Genomic DNA, 18,034 nt, shown 5'->3' with positions numbered 1-18,034 from the left:
CTTCTTTTTACATGTTGATGGTGATTTGCTAATAAACAGTAAGAATAAAAGAGCAGGTAGAATTTGATTTTTGTCTCATGCCTAATGTTAGGGGTCCCAGCCCTTTGACATTCTTGAGCAGAAGTCCACAGTGAATTTGCCACAAAAACACCTACAAAAAGTCTCTCATAGTATTTACAGATGAACTGATTATAATAACAAGGTGTTGGAAAGATGAGAGTTTAAGTACAAGTATTTGCAAATGTTTAGCTAGTAGCCTGTTTTCCAGACATATTTTAAAAAGCTCTTGTTGATGGATGAGTCTACTGACTAAAAAGGAAAGCTCTTGGTTTGGTTTGTGCTAGACTTCTTGCATTAGTGTTTTTCTAGTTGTGATGACAAAACAGTCGTATTAATTTCCTTAAGAAGGAGAGAGAATGAAAATTTCAGGTAAAATCTCCAGGCCTTTCAAAAGGGAAACTTAGTTGGACTAAGTTGAGTTGCTGTTGTTTCCCCGTGATCTTTGTCTTTGAGAAATGTAATACATCTTGGCAGTCTCTAGGCTACTATTTAGAGAGAATATGATTGTTTTTATTAAGCTAACTAGTGTATAACCTTTTATTCCAGAATGCTTCCAGGACCACTCATGATGTACCAGTTTCAAAGAAGTTTCATCAAAGCAGCAAGTAAGTTTTCTTTTTGCCGCAGTTTTAAGGAGAAGGGAATAGATTTTTTCTATTTCAAAGAACAGTCAGTATCCCAAAATAAATATTATCTAATCCTTTATATTCTGTGTGTAACCTACCCACATACACACCCATGAGAATAAAAACAAAAGCAAATCAGAATTGCTGAGGGTCTCGTTACTACGCCGAATTTACAGTATAGGAGATAAACATCCGAAGTGTGATTCTGGGGAGGGGGAGAGGACAGGAAAACAAGTTTGCCTTTCTAATTTTGATTATTGGAGTTCTAACTCCATGGATTTCTCCCAGCCCTTAAGCAACATTTTGCAGAATGAATCAAACTTTGCACATTACCTAAATTGAGCACTGGAAGTGTTTCCCTGAATGTATCACCATTTATATAACTTCTCAGTCTGCTTTCTATCATGGCTTCCATTTGCGGCTTCTGATCATTCTTCAGCCATATCTTCCAGGTCCCTAGCATCATATTACTGGTGTTAAAATACATAAGGATTAGGTGCAAGCTACCTTAAGTATACTGGAATCTGTCTATGTGGAGCATGCCTGTAGAAGGGGCAGTAAGATTCTCTTATCAGATTTAAATCTGGCATGAAACCCTACAGTGCTCTTACAGCCATAGCCTGTGCCTCTCCCTGCTTTTTTTTTTTTAAGCCTTCAGTGTTTGTTTACCCTGGTAGCTACTACTGGCCTTAACTGAGTAGCAAGTAATATTCTGATGGCTGTATCTACTGATAGTTTTCCCCTTCAAACAGAGAGGAGAAAGGCATGGGAGAAAGCTCGAAGTGCAGATAGTGTTTATGTGATTTCTTTCTCAGAGAAATTCCAAACCCATAGCAACCATTCTCTAATTAAATCTCACATCAGTCCTATAAATAGGTACAGACTACCATCCTTCTACTTCCCAGAAAAATGGAGCCACTTACCCAAGTTCAGCCAAGAGAACACGACAGGCCGGGATTTAGGTTATAGGTTGGCAGAAAGATTCACATATTTACGTGCCATTTCTTTCTCCTCTACCAGTCTAGCTCTTACACATGGTTTGAAAATAACTGGACACTTTGATTTCTTTGATGCTGTCTTGAGACGTTATTTTGCTATTTGAGACCCTTGCAATGTTGTTCATGTATGATTTGTTTATCACTTGCTGAGTGCATAAAGTTCCTTCATTCCTTGAAATGAAGCCATCACTCTAGGGAGTCAGCTGCGTCCAAGCTTGTTTCTGCTCTGAGTGTGCAGTTGACTGGCTCCATTTCATCACGTCATCATTTTGGCTTGATTTTTTTGACATCCTTTCTTTTTTTTTGTAATGAACTCTGTTACGGAAAGCACCATTAAAAGCACTTGTAGTTCTAGTCATTCTAGTCATGAGTACACAGAACAGATTCTTAACCCTTTGAGGGTTAAGTCTGTCAGTGCCCAACCTTTGTTTTCCTTTGATTTTGTCTTTGAACTGATTTAGCTGTGACACTGATCAAATGTTTTCTCCCTCCTACCTTTGCAGAGCTGGAGAATCAGGAGTCTCGGGTCTCTGAAATCCACAGCCTTGTTCATCGGCTCCCAGAGAAAAACAAGCAGATGTTACAGCTGCTCATGAACCACTTGGCAAAGTACGTTTAAGACTGATTGCTGGCCCTTTTCTCACCCCTAGAAAGTTCTTATCTTAGCACTAAAGCTGGTCTCAGTTCTGCTTATGTTTGCCTCTTCCACTATTGCATCAGGTACGCTAGAAGCTTAGGAAAGAAATGTGTGAAATGTTAACTGCAGTGGATAACAGCAGAAGATGCCAGATGGTCTTTGCAGAGTGGGCTGGGAAAGTGCCTCATGCAACAAGACTGCCCGACAGTTTTCAGAGCTTTTTGCTCTTGCGATGACCAAGGGCAAATAGGAGCGTGTTATTTATGATACCAGGACACCATGCAGAGTTTTCCGAAGTTATATGTTCTTGTGACAATCAAGGGTGAAGAGGAATATGTTGTGGGTTTACAGACCTTGGGTTGGAAGTAAAGAGGCCTAAATTCCAGAGTTGACTCTGTTCTTATCAAACCACTTAACCAGCCTTAGACAAACCACTGACCTCTCAATCCCTTAATTTCTTCATCTGTCAAATATGGCTAGTAGGCTGTCTTTCATCCTTGTGCATCACAGATATTTGGTTCAAAGGGAAAACATTTTGTCATTGATTTGTTAAAGTTACACGTATTAAAGTCTTTGAAGAAATGTAGAGAATAAAGGAATTATACCCTCTTGCCCTTTGAGATCATCAAAGCATTCAGTGAGGACCTGATTTTCCTGCTAGGATTATTTATATTCTTGGAATGGTTTTGAATTTTGGTGTTTACTGTTGCTTGACCCTTTTCAGAATGGCCTTATTGCCTTCCCTTGTTGTATCAGTTACTACATGTCTGTATGTTCTAACCTGCCATTGACTGGTGAATGTTCTGGATTGGAGACTGTGGCATAAGAAAAGATAGAATCTAATAGTTAATCTAAATTGTTAATCCTTGCATTCCACTGAATTGATGTGTTCTAAATTTGTATCTTTCCCACACTTGTTATGCCATTAAGTCATTCCTTTGGGATGAGCTGATACTTTGTGGAGGGAGATTATGGTGGTTTGTTTTCATATTTATACCAAGAAGTGGATATTACCTTTTGGAGAGAGAGCACCTATGTTACCATAAAGATTTCCACACGGCTAAGTGTGAAGAAACAAGAGGGATTTGCATGTTGGTGAGAAGCAATTAGGTAGTCAAGGGTTGCTCCATTATTGGTCAAATGTTTTTTCTTGCCATGCCATAGCAGAACTGCATTGCGATATTGTGATTTATAAGAAATATATATTTGGCCATTAAGATGGCCAAAATATATTTCTCATATATATTTGGTCTTCATCCACAATTCCTGGCTCACAACTCCCTGAACCCTTGGAATTTCCTAAGTGTTGACAGTGTGAAGAGCTGTTTTTGTTATGTTAATGAGGTGACTTTTAGAACCCGGCCTGTGATTAGAGGGTTGGAACTTTCAGTCCTGCATTACCCACCTGGGATATTGCCAATGACAATGAGCGGTTTGGAGACTTTCAGGTTGATGCTGGGAGGGTGCTGCCCTGGAGAAGGCATGGAAGCTCTGCACTCCTTCTCCATGCCTTGCCCTATGCATCTCTTTCATCTGGCTGTGCTTAATTGAGTTAAAGCCTTTTAAAATAAACCAGTGACGTAGTAAGTAGCATGTTTCTCAGAGTTCTGTGAGACTTTCTAGTAAATCAATAGAACCCAAGGAGGATGTTGTGGGAACTTCTGGTCGTATAGTCATTGGGTCAAAAGCAGAGGTGACAACCTGGATTTGAGATTGGCATTCTGAGTTGAAGGGGGTCATTGGAATCTCCAATCAGTGGTCAGTCATTCAAAAGCACAGGTGGCCTGGACTTGCATCCTGGGCTTGCATCTGGCATCCGAAGTTTGTGTGTGTGTGCATATGTGTGTGTGTATTGGGGAGGGGGAAGTCTTGTAGGACTAAACCTGTGGTATATGATTCTATCTGCTGGTACAGTGTCAGAATTGAGTTGAATTCTCGGGGGTACTTTGCTGGTATCCTGAGAATTGTTTTTTAGTGTGGGAACCCTGCCCCTCACCCCCCTGTCATAGAAATTAAGTCTGAGAACCCAGTTTATTCATGTTCAGAAACAAAGCAAAGTAGAGAGCGTGCAATTTTGCAAGGAGAATGCCCCCAAAGAATCCTGATAAAGTGTGTTTAAAATAATGGGGACAGGGCTTTAAAAAGTAACTGCAGATGCTCTCAGATGATGGTTTGGTACCTATTCCATCAACCCAGTCAGACATTTGTTAAACAGAAAAGCTGGTTTAGATCTTAGTTGCAAACCTTTGTGCATTTGAAGGGCCAGGTACATGGTCCAGCCAAGCCTGTGTGGGATGCTCCTGACTGCTTTGTGGTCACTGGGTCTTATGAAGCTCTCCAAGCCTGCTGGGAGCAGCTGGAGGAGATGGTTCAGGAACCAGATGAAAGCAGTTAGACTTTTTAAGCTGGGCAGTTGTGATGAGATCTTAATTGCACCAAGAGAGACCAAGAGTAAGTGGTGATCCAGCAGAGCCAGTACTGAATTTTCCCATTTTAAAATGCCCTAAGGATTGTTAGGAGTCTTTAAAGAAAAAAAGAAAAACAATCCTTCAGGTCAGTCTTGAACAGTTGAGCATGTTCATCTCCTGGTGGATGATTCACATTCTCCCTCTTGTTCCACTCTCTGCTTGCTCAACCCCATTAAATTAAGTCCATCTTTGTTCCAAACTCAAGGAGTCATACAACTGAAATATACAAGTTATAGGTATGACCTTGACTTTTTGCCTTCCGAGGAATTTAAACCAATTTTGTTGCTAGATTTATTTATTTTATAGCATTTCTGGAGTATTAAACGTTGTCTTTGATACTTAGATTTTCTTTGAGCTTGTTTCATGGCATTTCTTTGTTCATTTAACCATTAAGAAATCTACATATAAATAATCTCTTATGCCTGTAACATGAGTCTGTCAGAGCTGATGTTAGAACACACACACTTAAGTGTCTGGAGCCTCTAGGTTTAAAATGCCTTGGAGAAGATGGGTGTAAATGAGCACTGCTGAATCCAGTAAGGAATATTTATTTAGGTCTGAAAAAATTCTTTGACACCCAGTGGAGTTCTAAGATTCCACTTAAACTCTATATGCTCATTTACAGCACTGTCCTATTTTACAATAAAGCAGTAAGGGAAAGTTAACTTGGGACAAGGAGCTGGTTTATTTGTTTCATTCTAGTTTTCTCAGGTTCACACTTACCCCATGATATGCCTGAGCCATTGTTACTCTGGTTCACTTACTTAATGGTCAGCTTCCTTCTGAAGTTCTGGTTTCAAGGCTGGTTCTGCTGGAAAGCCCAGTGTTTACGTCTCTCATTACTACTGTGTTTGCCCTGTGCATCGCAGACATCTGGTTCAAAGGGAAGACATTTTGTAGTGTGTATTTTTTAAAGTATTCTTTTGAAAAACTTTCCAAAATTGGTTTCTTTTATCTGTGGAAGGAGAATTAAGACATTCCTTATTTAATCCCAAGAAGTGATGTATTAAGAGGGAAATAAACGTCTTAAGGGAGAAGGGATAAAAACTTCAAACCTCCAAGCAAATATGATTACCAGGATACATCCAAATCACAGAGGTCTTGGGTTTGTTTCAGACCTCAGAGGGAACATGAAAATTATAGGCAGCTATGCACATATTTTCATTGTTCTAGCTCAAATCTACTCTTAAAATTAGCTGTTTTCTATTTGGATCTTGGAGTCTAGTATACAGTGTATAGTCATGTGCCTCAAAACCCAGTTAGACTCACCTGGAGGACTTGATTACATTGATGTTGCTGGGCCCCACACCTGGTCTACTAAATTGGACTCTGCCTGGGAACCTGCATATCCCCCACCCCCACCCCACCCCGGTCATTAGGGTGCAAACAGGTTTTTGAGAACCACTGGCCTACAGAATGGGCCATACACAAGGGCTTCTATAGGAGAGAGAAATGGTATTGAGATGAGTGGTTTGGGATTTAGGAGATATTAGAAATAGGAAGAAGAAGCTTAAAGCAGTGAGTTCAAAAGGAGATTTTTATTTTCATAATTAAATTACTAAAAAAATCCAATTTTGATTCCCCCTGTCTTTACACAATTCAACTTTGCATTAAACTGAGTGTTCAGCAGATGACTGTTTTAAATCAAACATAAAGCATCTTTATTAATAAAGAAAATTGTCCCCAGCTAGCTGTGGGACCTTGTAAACCATTCAACCTCTTCTGAGCTCAGTTTTCTGAGTTCCTTTACAATCATGTGATTTTGTGATTTTGTGTTTTCATTATTTGGGGGGAGAGCTGGGGTGAGGTGATACTTCCCAGTCTTATAATTGTAGAAGGAAATAAGAGTAAATGAGTAATAAAAACTAATTTCATGGTAGTTCCATGGTGTTTACATATTATGATGACTCCAAGTATGTTGTATATTTCTACACATACCATTCATGGTGGCTCATTGTAACTTTATTACAGTGTTTATGTGGTGTGGGAGGATTTCAAAAGACTCCATACATCAAGAGTGGCTATTAAAAATACCTTTTCACAGCTAGCTTTCCCAAAATATGTATTGAGAAATAAATCTTAATCTCTTTTCTTTTTTGAAGAAATTGTTCCTTTGTTGCTAGGCTATTGTTGGAGATCAGAGCCCTTTTCTTGCTTTTCCAAAGAGGTATTATATCGTGTAGGATGCTTTCGGCTGCAAGGAACAGAAAATCCACTTCAGAATAACTTAATAAGGAAACCTCTTGTCCTGAGGGCTGGTTAATGTCTCCATTCATGGAGGATTTAGGTTATGTCCATGGCCTGCTCATAGCCAGTCTTATTGTGTTGGCTCGATCCTTTCAGGGTCATAAAATGTTCCATTGCAGCTTTGCATGTTAGTGGTTGTCTAGAGGCAGAAAAGGCATTATTTTTTCTTTGAGTCTTTTTTTTAAGACCTATGATGATACTTTTCCCAGAAGTTCTCCAGCAGACTTCCTATCACATCTCATTGATTTGAATGGGACCACCATGATTTTTCACACCTAACAGGATTTACCTGGCCTACTTGTTGGAGGCATGGATAGCATTATAAAAGCAGAGGTGTCACTAGCAGCCCATAGTGCCTACTGCAAGTAATCTTGGTGAAATAACATTTAATAGAGAGCATTACGTCTATTGAGTGATCTTCGCATGGCATGGTAACTCGATTAAGACATATGGATTAAAAAGGCCATTTTGGGAGAGGAGATGACTACGTCTGCAGTGTGGGTACAATATATACTAACATTCCAGGATTTGGGGAGTGAAGAGTGAGAGAGGAATGAAGAGGACAAACTCAACTTTTGTCCCGTTGCTGCTTACTGGTTCCTTATTATTGTTTTCATTACCCAATTGTCATACATGTGCGACCTTATGGAAATACAGGGTGAGGCAAAAGTAGGTTTACAGTTTTGAATATGTGAAACACAGAGTTTATTCTTATATTATTATTAATTACTATATTATTTTCCATACAAACTATTGTAAATATACTTTTGTCCCACCCTGTATGTAGACTCCATTGTCACAAGTTATCAAGGGTTGAGCACCTAGAACCGTGGCTGTTTTCTCCTTCCTGAGTACTTCCAGGCATTCCTGCAAATCAGGAAGGATGTATTCATATTTCCTTAGTGATCTAGAAGCAGAGTGAATTGGGTTCATGAACAAATGCCTGTGGTTATAAAGAAAGTCATTGCTAGACCTTGACACCAAGGAGGATGGGCCCTGGTGGGCATCTAGCATTCCTTGAAGAAGTTCTTAAGAAAAGGGCCAACAAAAGGAAGTTGGCGTGAATACCTGGCAATGACTTATATCTTATAGATGCTCTAACATTCCTTCTTCCTTCATCCCAAGTCTAGAAGATAAGATTAACTTACTGAAGAACTGTTGAACACATGAGAAGAGCTAGTTCTTTCCTTGCCATCGAGACTAGTCCAAACAAAATAGCTGTGGAATTTTACAAAACACATTTAAAAGAAAACAGTACTTTTGAGATGATGGCTTTCTAAGATGGAAAGCTCCGTGAGCTTTTCTGGCAGCCTTCCCTCAGCCATACTCCCTGGCTCTGAACCTTTCTTCTCTCTAGTAACCACTGGACTCCCACTGCTGCCGGCACAGAATTGCTTGGCTGCTGGGCCCTGTCCCCCCATGCTGACCACATTCTCCAGTCCCATTTGGCTTCTGCCCCACCGACTCCTACCCTGAACTGATAATTTTAGTGATTTTCACCCCTAACTATCTCTTGGATCCATCCACTTTTCTCCATCTCCATCAGTACCCATTAGTCCACACTGTCGTCGTCTCTTTTCCAGACTGTTTGCAACCCGGCTTGCTCGGGTTGGTGGAGCTCTGGCTCCTCTCCAGTCTGCAGAATGCTTGCTCTGCAGCTGGGGGACTTGGAACACTGCAGATCCCAACATGTGATTCCCCTGTTGAAAAAGCCTTCAAAGGCAGCTTTCCCATCACTCTTAAGATAAATCTCTGGATATGGCCTCCAAGGCCTGGTCTGGACTAGACCTTCAGACCTTGCAACTTCACCTTGTGTCCCTCATGATCACCATTGTATCCCTTCTGCATGGCACACAGTGGACACTCATGAATATTTGTTGGGTAGAAGCATGATAGTCCCTAGACCATTTCTCAAACATTCTCTTTCATACTCCCTCTTTTTGCCTTTCACAGCTCATTTTCCTCTGTCTGGGGGACTGGTCCTTCTCCAGCCTCTGCTGCCAAAGTCTACCTCATTCTTTAGCCTCAGCTCAAATGGCACTGCCTGCAAGAATCCTCTCTGCCTCTAGTGTCCTCTCACTTTGCTGAACTCCCATAGCCTCGGCTTATTCCTCCCTGTTAGTGTGTATCACGTTCCACTTTATGGGGCACTTTACCGAGTGTGTATCTTCTCACTCCTACTGGGTCAGAGGCTCCCAGGGGACGGGCAGTCTTTCATCTCTTAGCCGTTTCTTACCTAGAGGTTGCAAACAAGGGCCTCTAGCCAGAGCAGCCCACACACATGTTCTTTTTGGTATTGTTGTCCCACACATTGCTGTTTCTAAATTTGGACAGGTTTCCAACATTTATAATGAGGGTACTATTACTTGGGAAAAAAATCAGATCTCCTTGCTAATAATTGGCTGGAACAGAATAGAGGCCCTGGGCATGTCTTCTTCAGTTCTTAAGCAGTTCTTTTTGTCTCTTGTGCCTGGCCCACTTTTCTCATGCCCCCTACATGTCTGGCCATGGTGTATGCATTTGGGTTTCAGCCCCTGGCCCTCACTGACTGCTAATCCCAAAAGAGGGACTCCATATTTGATGACTACGCACATGAATAAGCAGAAATGGGCTAGGAGAATTATGTCCCTGAGCAGCTGTTTTTCTCTTGAAAGATTTATTATTTATGATAGATTGGAGGTCTCTTGAAGAAGTGGGCAATACTGCTTCCAGGTCTGTTTATGTGTATGGGTGGAGAGGAGAGTGTATTTTTTTTAAGAATGGGATTCTCAAAGGACCTTCTCTAGCTATTTTTGGCAGAGCCAGAGGAAAAGCTATTTAAAGGGACACTGCAAAGAGGACAACTACATATTTAAGAGCAAAGAGGCAACTTAGCACTTTAAATTAATGGAAATGTAGAAGAGGAAATCAGAGCTCAACCCTCATTTAGCCTCCTGCCAGGACTTCAGCTTACTTTCAACCCAGGAATTTCTCTGTTCCGTGACCTTCCAACCTTCAGGGTTAGGGGAAGGAAAGGTACAAGTTCAGTTTAAAATTTTTGCTTTAAAAAAGAAATCAACAAAATTTCTGAATTCAAGGAACTAAATCTTTCACATCATAAGCAACGCCCATTCTGAAAGGGGAAATGCTTGGCTTCAAGCTGTTAATGCTCAGCAGTCTTAGAGCTCCTTTGATTTGGGCCTCTTGTTTGTTTTGAGTTGTTCCACTCTGTTTGGGTTAATTCTTTTCAATGACTTCTCTGTTTTCTGGTGCACCCCTTCCTCTTCTGAATCTGAGGAGCCACCCATTGAGTTCCCTCTCAAATTCAGGAAGAACTGAAGAGATGGACGCTGTCTTTTCCTTTTTGAGCAGCTGCTGCCCTTTATTCAGGGTATTTTAAAAGCTAGAGTGTTAACAGACATGATCACAATTTAGTTTCTTCTTTGCCAACCCTTAGCAGAGCTGAATTTCTTTTTCTTTTCCCCATTTCTGATTTTATTTGAGTCCTCTCTTTCTGGAGTTTAGCCAAAGATTTGTCTATTTGTTTGTCTTTCAAAAAAAACCAGCTCTCAGTTTCATTAATCTTTTCAGCTGGGTTTTTAGTCTCTATTTCATTTATTTCTTCTCTGATGAGCCAGATTTCTTATGCATTGGCCCTGGGAGTGGTTTCATTAAACGTCCCTCTTTTTGGCTGAGCAACAGTTTCTAACACTCATGCTGTGTTGGGCACAGAAGCCCTCTCTTGCTGCATTCTCTTTTCATTGATTGGTGAACATTATCTGAGATGCTTATGTTATTACACCAACTGGTTTCCCAACCAGTTCTTCACAACCTTGGGGCTCAAGTGTGGCAGCTGCAGCGAGGCAGCCGGCAGACTGCTAGGTAGTTACAGTTCAATTGTGTGGCTGAGAACATGGTTAAGAGAGAACATTCTGGAGCCAGATTGCCTGGTTTTGCTCTGGTTTCTGAAACCTTGTGTGAATTACTTCACTTCTCTTTGCCCGAATTTCCTCATTTGAAAAAAGAGATATAATAATTGTATCAGAAACTTTTAAATTAGTACCTCAGATTTTCTTGGCTTCTCTGTGTCTTTCAGCCACCTCTGACTGCAGTGCCTAGTTTTATCATCTCCAGCTCACTTCATGCAGGTGCAGCCAGATGACCTGTAATACCCTGTGCCTCCTACCTCTTACCTCCCACATGACACCAAGTGCTGTCCACACATGTACAACCTGAAAGCAAGGAGACATTTTTAAAACTCCAAAGGGAAACCCCTTTGGAGGAAGCTGGGCACCCTAAATAGCACTAATTAGACAACCCCTTGGAAGATGGTTTCAGTAGATTGGGCCAGTATTGATCCAAGTAGGCAGCGGCTAGCTTCTCTGCCTCATTCCCCTGAGAACTCCACAGTAAAGCAGTATCATCTAAGCCTTTACTCCTCTCTCTCTTCTTTCCAGGAACCCTAAAGACGTTAATAACACCTGTTAATTAATTAATCCACGTAAAATCTTAGAAGAGTGTCTGGCATGTAGTACACTATCCATAAATGAAAGCTTTTACAATCTGTTTGAGAATTCAGGGGATGGGGGAAGGAGGATCATGGAGCTATGCTTAAAGGTGAGGGCAGAGGGGGCACTTGTTCAAAAGATTAAACTGAAACAATCATTCTTACTGATGGGATGGGGCTTTCCTTACAGTTGCATTATTGGCAAGCAAAACCCTTAGGTCTGGATGCTGAAAACATAGCACACACAGCTCTTATCCACTTGGGAGAGTTTTCTTGGTAATTTGTGTGTGTTTGGCCCAAAGGGCTGAGCATCCATCTCCCCTTCCGAGCCAAGGACGAGCTAGCACAGGGTCAGCTGGAGGAGGAGCTACTGAAATCTGCTCTCAGATCTTACACCAAGCCTCACACTTCCTTGCGACTATTCAGGGCTCTTCGAGATCGAGCTGCCCCGTGGAGCAGTGCACCTGCTTGAAAGCACAAGCTATGTGGGGCCGGTCTCCATGGGAAGTTAGCCACCTCCCCGCACCCTCCTGCTTCTTGGTGTCACAAGGCTGATTTCATCGCAGAAGCAGCTGTCTTTGCTGCAGTTTAATAACTCTTAACTTCCTGGAGGGGGCGACGTGTTGTATCTTGAAGACTCAGTCTGCGTGGTCTGGAAATTTCCACTCATCTTGGTGATCTTCAAAATGTTTCTTTTTGTGGGAGAGTCTGACTTTCCTTCTTTCTTACTCAGTTTGACTGCCTTCTCAGATGTCATTCCCAGATTAAACATTATCCACTATGAAAACGGTTCTCTGTGCCTCCAGTTGCCCCTTTGTTCAGTTTTTACGTGGATTTCTCTCCCTCAGTTACTGCAATTCATATTGAAGTATTAATCTACACTGTAAGGAAAGTTGTACATGTATTCATCTTCATTCTGTCTTGGTAGACACTTTTGTAGTTTAATTCAAGAGAGGGTTTGAAGAAGTATTTAGGTGATTTGAATTTTGGATCAGTCCTTTCTGCTTTCTCACAGATATAGAAGTGTTTTTCTTCAAGCAGGTTAGCATACCTATTTAGTGTTTCCAATTTGGTATTTTAAAAGTAAATAATTATTTCTTAGTTCTGTGCAGTAGGTGCTGGAGGAAACCAGTGTTTGGCTTATTGGTATATTGTAAGCAGGTCTTCCGGTGCACTTGGAGGTGCATAGGATTTGATAGATAGGATCGTTATTTTATTAAAGTCAGACTTTCAGTGAGAAAATGGGGGAATCCTAGGTCTCAGAAAGAGTTGGTACATTAGGTCTTTGGTTGCAAGCAACAGAAGTCAGCTGTAGCTATTTAAAAAAAAAGAAGGACATTTATTAGAAATCTTATAGGTCAATTACATAATTGAAGAAGAGTTGAACCATCAGACATTGGAAAGCAACTTCAAAGGCCCTTATGCATCTACTACATCGCTATGCCATTCACTCTTGTAGATGATTGTCTCAGATCTTGCTTCCTCTTTCACTGAGAAAATTGACATGCAATCAGGAGAACTTCCATATGGTGGTATTCATCCCACCACCATATGCACGCCTGTGCCCATGTGTCTGCCTTCCCTCCACGAGTGACAGAGGAACGGTCAGTGCTCCTACCTCTAGCCAATTCCTTCATTGGGGCACTAGAGCCGATTCTTTATTGCATCCATAAGGACTTGGCTCCCACGCTTTTCCACACTCTGTGCCCTATCATTAACTTTTTTGTCTCTGTCGAACCTTTCCCATCCACACACGTTGTAATTTCTGTGATCCTTTCCAAATAAAAAACAAAACCAATAAAACAAAAAACTTTTCTCAGTCTTTCATCCCCTGCTAGATTCCATCTCATTTCTTTGTGTTCTTCCCAGCAGAATGTCTGAAATAGTTGTCTGTGTTGCTGTTCTCAAATCCTCTCTTGCACCTTCTCCGCTCAGGCTTTTGCACCCTCTGCACCACTGACGTACAAAAATGCCTCATGTTTCTGTTGTTAAATCAGTTTCAGACTGTCCTTCCCTACTGTTCTGAAGGATTTACCGCAGTTTCTCACTCCCTCCTCCCTGAAATGCTTTCTTTACTTGGCTTCTAGGACACCACGTTCCCCCGGTTTTCCTCCAGTCTCCCTGGCTGCTTGCTCCCTTTCAGTCTCGATTGCTGTGCCCCAGGACTCAGTCCTTCTGTTCTCGGACCTGATCTGTCCTGTCCTTCCCTCCTCTTCCCTCCCCAGTGAGGTCTTGCTCTAAGATTGCAACCTCCAGCCTCTGTGCTCCCTGCCCACTAGCATTGTCCCATTTTTTACATGCCGAATATCACCATCTAATATAAATATTGGACTTAATTTGTTTATTGTTTTCTCCTCACTAAAATGTATACTCCATGAGGTCAGCGATTTCTTTGTCTACACTGCTGTATTGCTAGTACCCAGAACAGTGATTCATTAGGAGGCACTCTATAAATATTTGTTGAATAATGAGTGAAATAAAGAGTGGTTAGAATCAAGGGAACTCACTAGTCCCTTTGGAGCACCTCTGACCACTTTTGTTCTCTTGTGATTACCCTGCAGGTTAACATTCCTAGCAAAGAGAGTTGAAACGGCCTCTCTTGGGTAGTGCGTCCACTTCCCGGGTGAGGGAGTAGTGGGTACTTAACAGACATTCTTGGCAGGACCATGTGTGTTAGGTATTCGATGTAGTAAAGGTGCTGGCTTGCTTCCCCTCCCCCCAAAACTGGACACATCTAAACATACTTCCTTAAGTCACAAGGCAAATGGGGTTTCCCACCTCAAGCATGTCTCTCAGTCTAGCTGGCTGGGCAGGTTTTCTTATTCTCTCTACTGAAAGATAATCGTGACATTTTGCTTCTTTAAGAAGTACACTTCCCCTCTCACTAAAACTGCCACTTAAACTGCTTTGCATGCCGCCTAGATATGTGTTTCCCTTCTAGAATTGTTGCTTGTATCACTGGGTTGCTCTGCAGAGCCCCAGGCAGATGGTTAATGAAGCAGAAAACACTGGCAAAACGATAGCTTATCCTTTCCTCGTCATGTTATTAATGTGTCGTGACTCTTGACATGACTAGCTCCATCAGAAATTGTTTTAGTCATGGTTAGGTCTGATCTTAATTAAAACTTAAGGCATACCTTTTGCAAATGTCTTGATGCTTTCAGCTCCTTCTAATCCTGCTCTCTTAGGGAATGGGCAGATCCAAAAATGAAGTCCAATAAACTAATCTATAAGGACCCAGAATAGTGCCTTATTTTTAAATAAAGCCCAAAGAGGCCAAAGTGAAGCACTTTCAGTAGAAAAAATTCTAAGCTCCATATCAGGCACTGTTAAAGGAGGCCATGTCCCTGTATTCCCGTGCTCTTTGGGATTTGGCAGCCTCTTAAAAACTATGCATCTTTAATGAAATTGGCTTGGGCAGAGCTGGACTGAGATGAAGAATTACGACAGCCTGATTGGCATTATTCACGTCAGTATGTATTTATTGAGCACCAGCTATGGACAATAAGTATGTACTGACATGGACAAGCCACTGACTTATCCAAGAGCATTGACCCGATAGGCAAGAGGTTCTAATCTTGAGTTTTTACAAACTCATTTTATGCATAATCTTGAGCAAGTTCCCCAAGACTTAGGTTTTTTCATCTACAAAATAAAGGGTATTTTAGAAAACACAAACATGCAGATATACATACATGCACAGATACAGATGGACACATATGCAGACATACACACAAACACATATACATACACACTGCAGTTAGAGAAAACAGTCTAGAAGGGTAGCCACCAGTATCTTAACCGTTGTCATCTCTAGATGCTTGGGTTTTCTTCTCTTGGTTTCTTTATTTTTGAATTTTTATAAAATGACCGTGTGTGCTATTTAAAAGGGTGTAATTGTTTTTAATACATGGAACAGACTGACTCTGAGCCCCTTTTAACTTTGAAGATGTTTTATGCACAGACCGGGTAGGACAGGACAGGCAGTCAGTTCAGTTCTTTGGTATTCTGAGACAGAATCCCTTTTGTCTGCTTTTGCTCCCCCCTTTTTTTGTCTACTCTGTTGGAGAGTGGGCAGCATAGAGAAAGGAGAATACATTTTAGCAATGATGGAGATGGTGGTAAAATTTATCTGAAAAGGGTTTTTTCCCCCCCAACTAGTAGTTAAAATGGCTTTTAACTACACCAATGTTTTTTTCACTTCCTTAGCCATTAGTTAATAGAATGTAAATTTTACTGTTATGGTAGAACTATTTTTTGTATGTTTGTGTTTTCGTATTTTTTTAAGAAAAATAAGAATACTAAAAACTGCATTTTGTTGTTGTAGTTGTTTCTGTATTGTCTTTTTGTCCTGTTTTCAGGTACTGTGAGAATCCATTGACTTTTCATCCACCATAGAGCCCTTTCTTCTCTTCTTGTACTTAGCCTGTTTCAGCCCGTCAGATATCCTGGGACTTTTCCACCGACCTCTGTGCCTGTATCCGCTTAGAGCAGGGAGCCCTGCTGCTGCTGGGTTTTGTATGGCCTACAAGCTCATAATGGTTGTTTACAGTTTAGAATAGTTGGAAAAGAATCAAAGAAAGAATACTATTTCACAACACATGAAAATTATATGAAATTCAGGTTTCAGTGTTCACATAGTTTTATTGGAACAGAGCCACACGTGTTATTTACGTGTATGGCGGCCTCCAAGTTATACTGGCTGGTTGAAGAGTTGCAAGTGAATCCTTTTGGCTCTCAAAGCCTGAAATATTTACTGTCTGGTTCTTTAAGGACCAGATCTGCCAACTCTGTGCTGGAGACTTCTTTTTTATTGGATATCTTTCAGCTAAGACCTGTTTAGACGTGCTAACTCATTCAAGAGATATTTATCAAGGGCCTACAGCATGCCCGACACACAGGTATCAGAGATGAACATGATGCCTTCCTCGTTAGGAGGGACTCACAACCTAGAGGGGAACATAGCATGTCCACAGGTAAACTACAGCATCGATCTGTGTGGGTTAGGGGCCGCGGGAACTCTGAGAGGGCGCCCTGACCGTTCTTGGGAAGGCAGGAGAACGGAGGTCCTCATTAGATAATGGAAAACAGCTTTTGTAGCTTACAGCTACCTTGTTCTACACTGGCGGCTTTGAATTATAACACTAGAATTGTCCCGTTCATGTTAATAGTTACCTAGAACAAGAGTTATTATTTTAACAAGTGCTAAAATTATTTTAACATTTCAGTTGTACATAAAAACTGTTGCTTTATTACAGGATCACCATTTTATAGAGCTGTGTAAATTAACATTGTATAGAAAGACTTTAGTTTATCATCATCCAAGTATACAATTTTCTTTGGAGAGTCACTGTTAGCCATCCACTTCTGGGCAAAGGGGAGTAGACTTTTACATTAAAATTGCAGTTTTCATTTTCTTTAAGTTTACATTTTAAACTGTTTCTCAGTACATTTAAAAAGGCTTTACCATTACTGAAGATTTTTTTGTTTTGTTTTCTTTTGCATAGAAAAGAGATCACTGGGCTCAATTCAAGATACGTTGGGGACTTGGGTGGGAGGGCTGGGACTTCTATTTTTAATCAGCAACAAAGTGATTATTTCCACATACACTAAAGTCTGGAAACTACTACTAAGAATACTTATTAAAGATTCATTTCTAAAAGTTACTAATTTTATTTTTAAAACTTCTTTTCTATCTTCTGCTATTAGCTCCCGAAGTATGCAGAGCTGTTTAAAGTTCCCCAGACAATGTGAAGCCTTCTGATTTCCTGAAACACAGCGTCTTTCCTTCTTCTCTGCCTTTCTTCTTTGAACAAAAAATTAGAGCAAAATGTACCAAAAAAATCATTTGCAATATATATGTGGAATATATATTTTTATGTTTTGCTGTAATTTTTCGTGTATACAGGGTGGGGCAAAAGTAGGTTTACAGTTGTGAGTATGCGACACAGAGTTTATTCTTGTATCATCATTTATTAGTTATTGTATTAGGTTCCATATGAACAACTGTAAACGTACTTTTGCCCCACCCTGTATATTTATATCTATGTGCGCATATATATGACAGGTAATATTTGTCCTATTTGTGTCCTCTCTTTCTCTCTCTCTCTCTCTGCAAACTGTGCAGAGAGGTCTGTCTTTGGGTCTGCATAGTCATCTAAACCACCCAGCGGGGTCTAAGACAGGAACACTCACTGCTCTGCAGCCTCTCAGTCATGGGGGAAGAGGCTCTAGCTGTTGGGGCCTGGGCTCTCATCTTCTCGGGGCAGCCTAAGCACCTCTCCTCTGATCCTGGTTGCCAGGATTATCCTTAAGCCCCTGATCGCCTCTCACCTGTGCTGTCAGCCTCTGAAGGCCACTTAGTCTGTGCACACCCTCTCCGGTGTTTTATTACCATTGAAGTGAACCAACATACAACTATTGTGTTTCCTACCCCTTGGGAAGTAGAAGGAAGGAAGGAAAGAAAGGAGGGAGGGAGGGAGGAAGGAAGGGAGGAAGGAAGAGGCCTACTG

The 18,034-nt window shown here is 41.1% G+C and overlaps 1 protein-coding gene across 4 annotated transcripts in view; it reads left to right on the top strand.

Moving 5' to 3' along the window:
- The window catches only part of ARHGAP26 (Rho GTPase activating protein 26), a 485,784-nt gene that overhangs the window by 254,713 nt on the left and 213,037 nt on the right, over positions 1-18,034 (top strand). For all 4 annotated transcript variants that reach the window (XM_090288083.1, XM_090288084.1, XM_090288082.1 and 1 more), the window contains exons 16-17: positions 607-665; positions 2,188-2,293. In XM_090288083.1, coding sequence (XP_090144209.1) covers positions 607-665; positions 2,188-2,293 — 165 coding nt within the window. The remainder of the gene's footprint in view (positions 1-606; positions 666-2,187; positions 2,294-18,034) is intronic.

Source organism: Furipterus horrens, unplaced genomic scaffold (genome assembly GCF_987537825.1).
Source record: "Furipterus horrens unplaced genomic scaffold, mFurHor1.1.pri manual_scaffold_10, whole genome shotgun sequence".
NCBI classification, from domain to species: domain Eukaryota; kingdom Metazoa; phylum Chordata; class Mammalia; order Chiroptera; family Furipteridae; genus Furipterus; species Furipterus horrens.
Note: the sequence above shows the minus strand (reverse complement) of the source record. Positions and strands in the feature narration are given on the sequence as shown.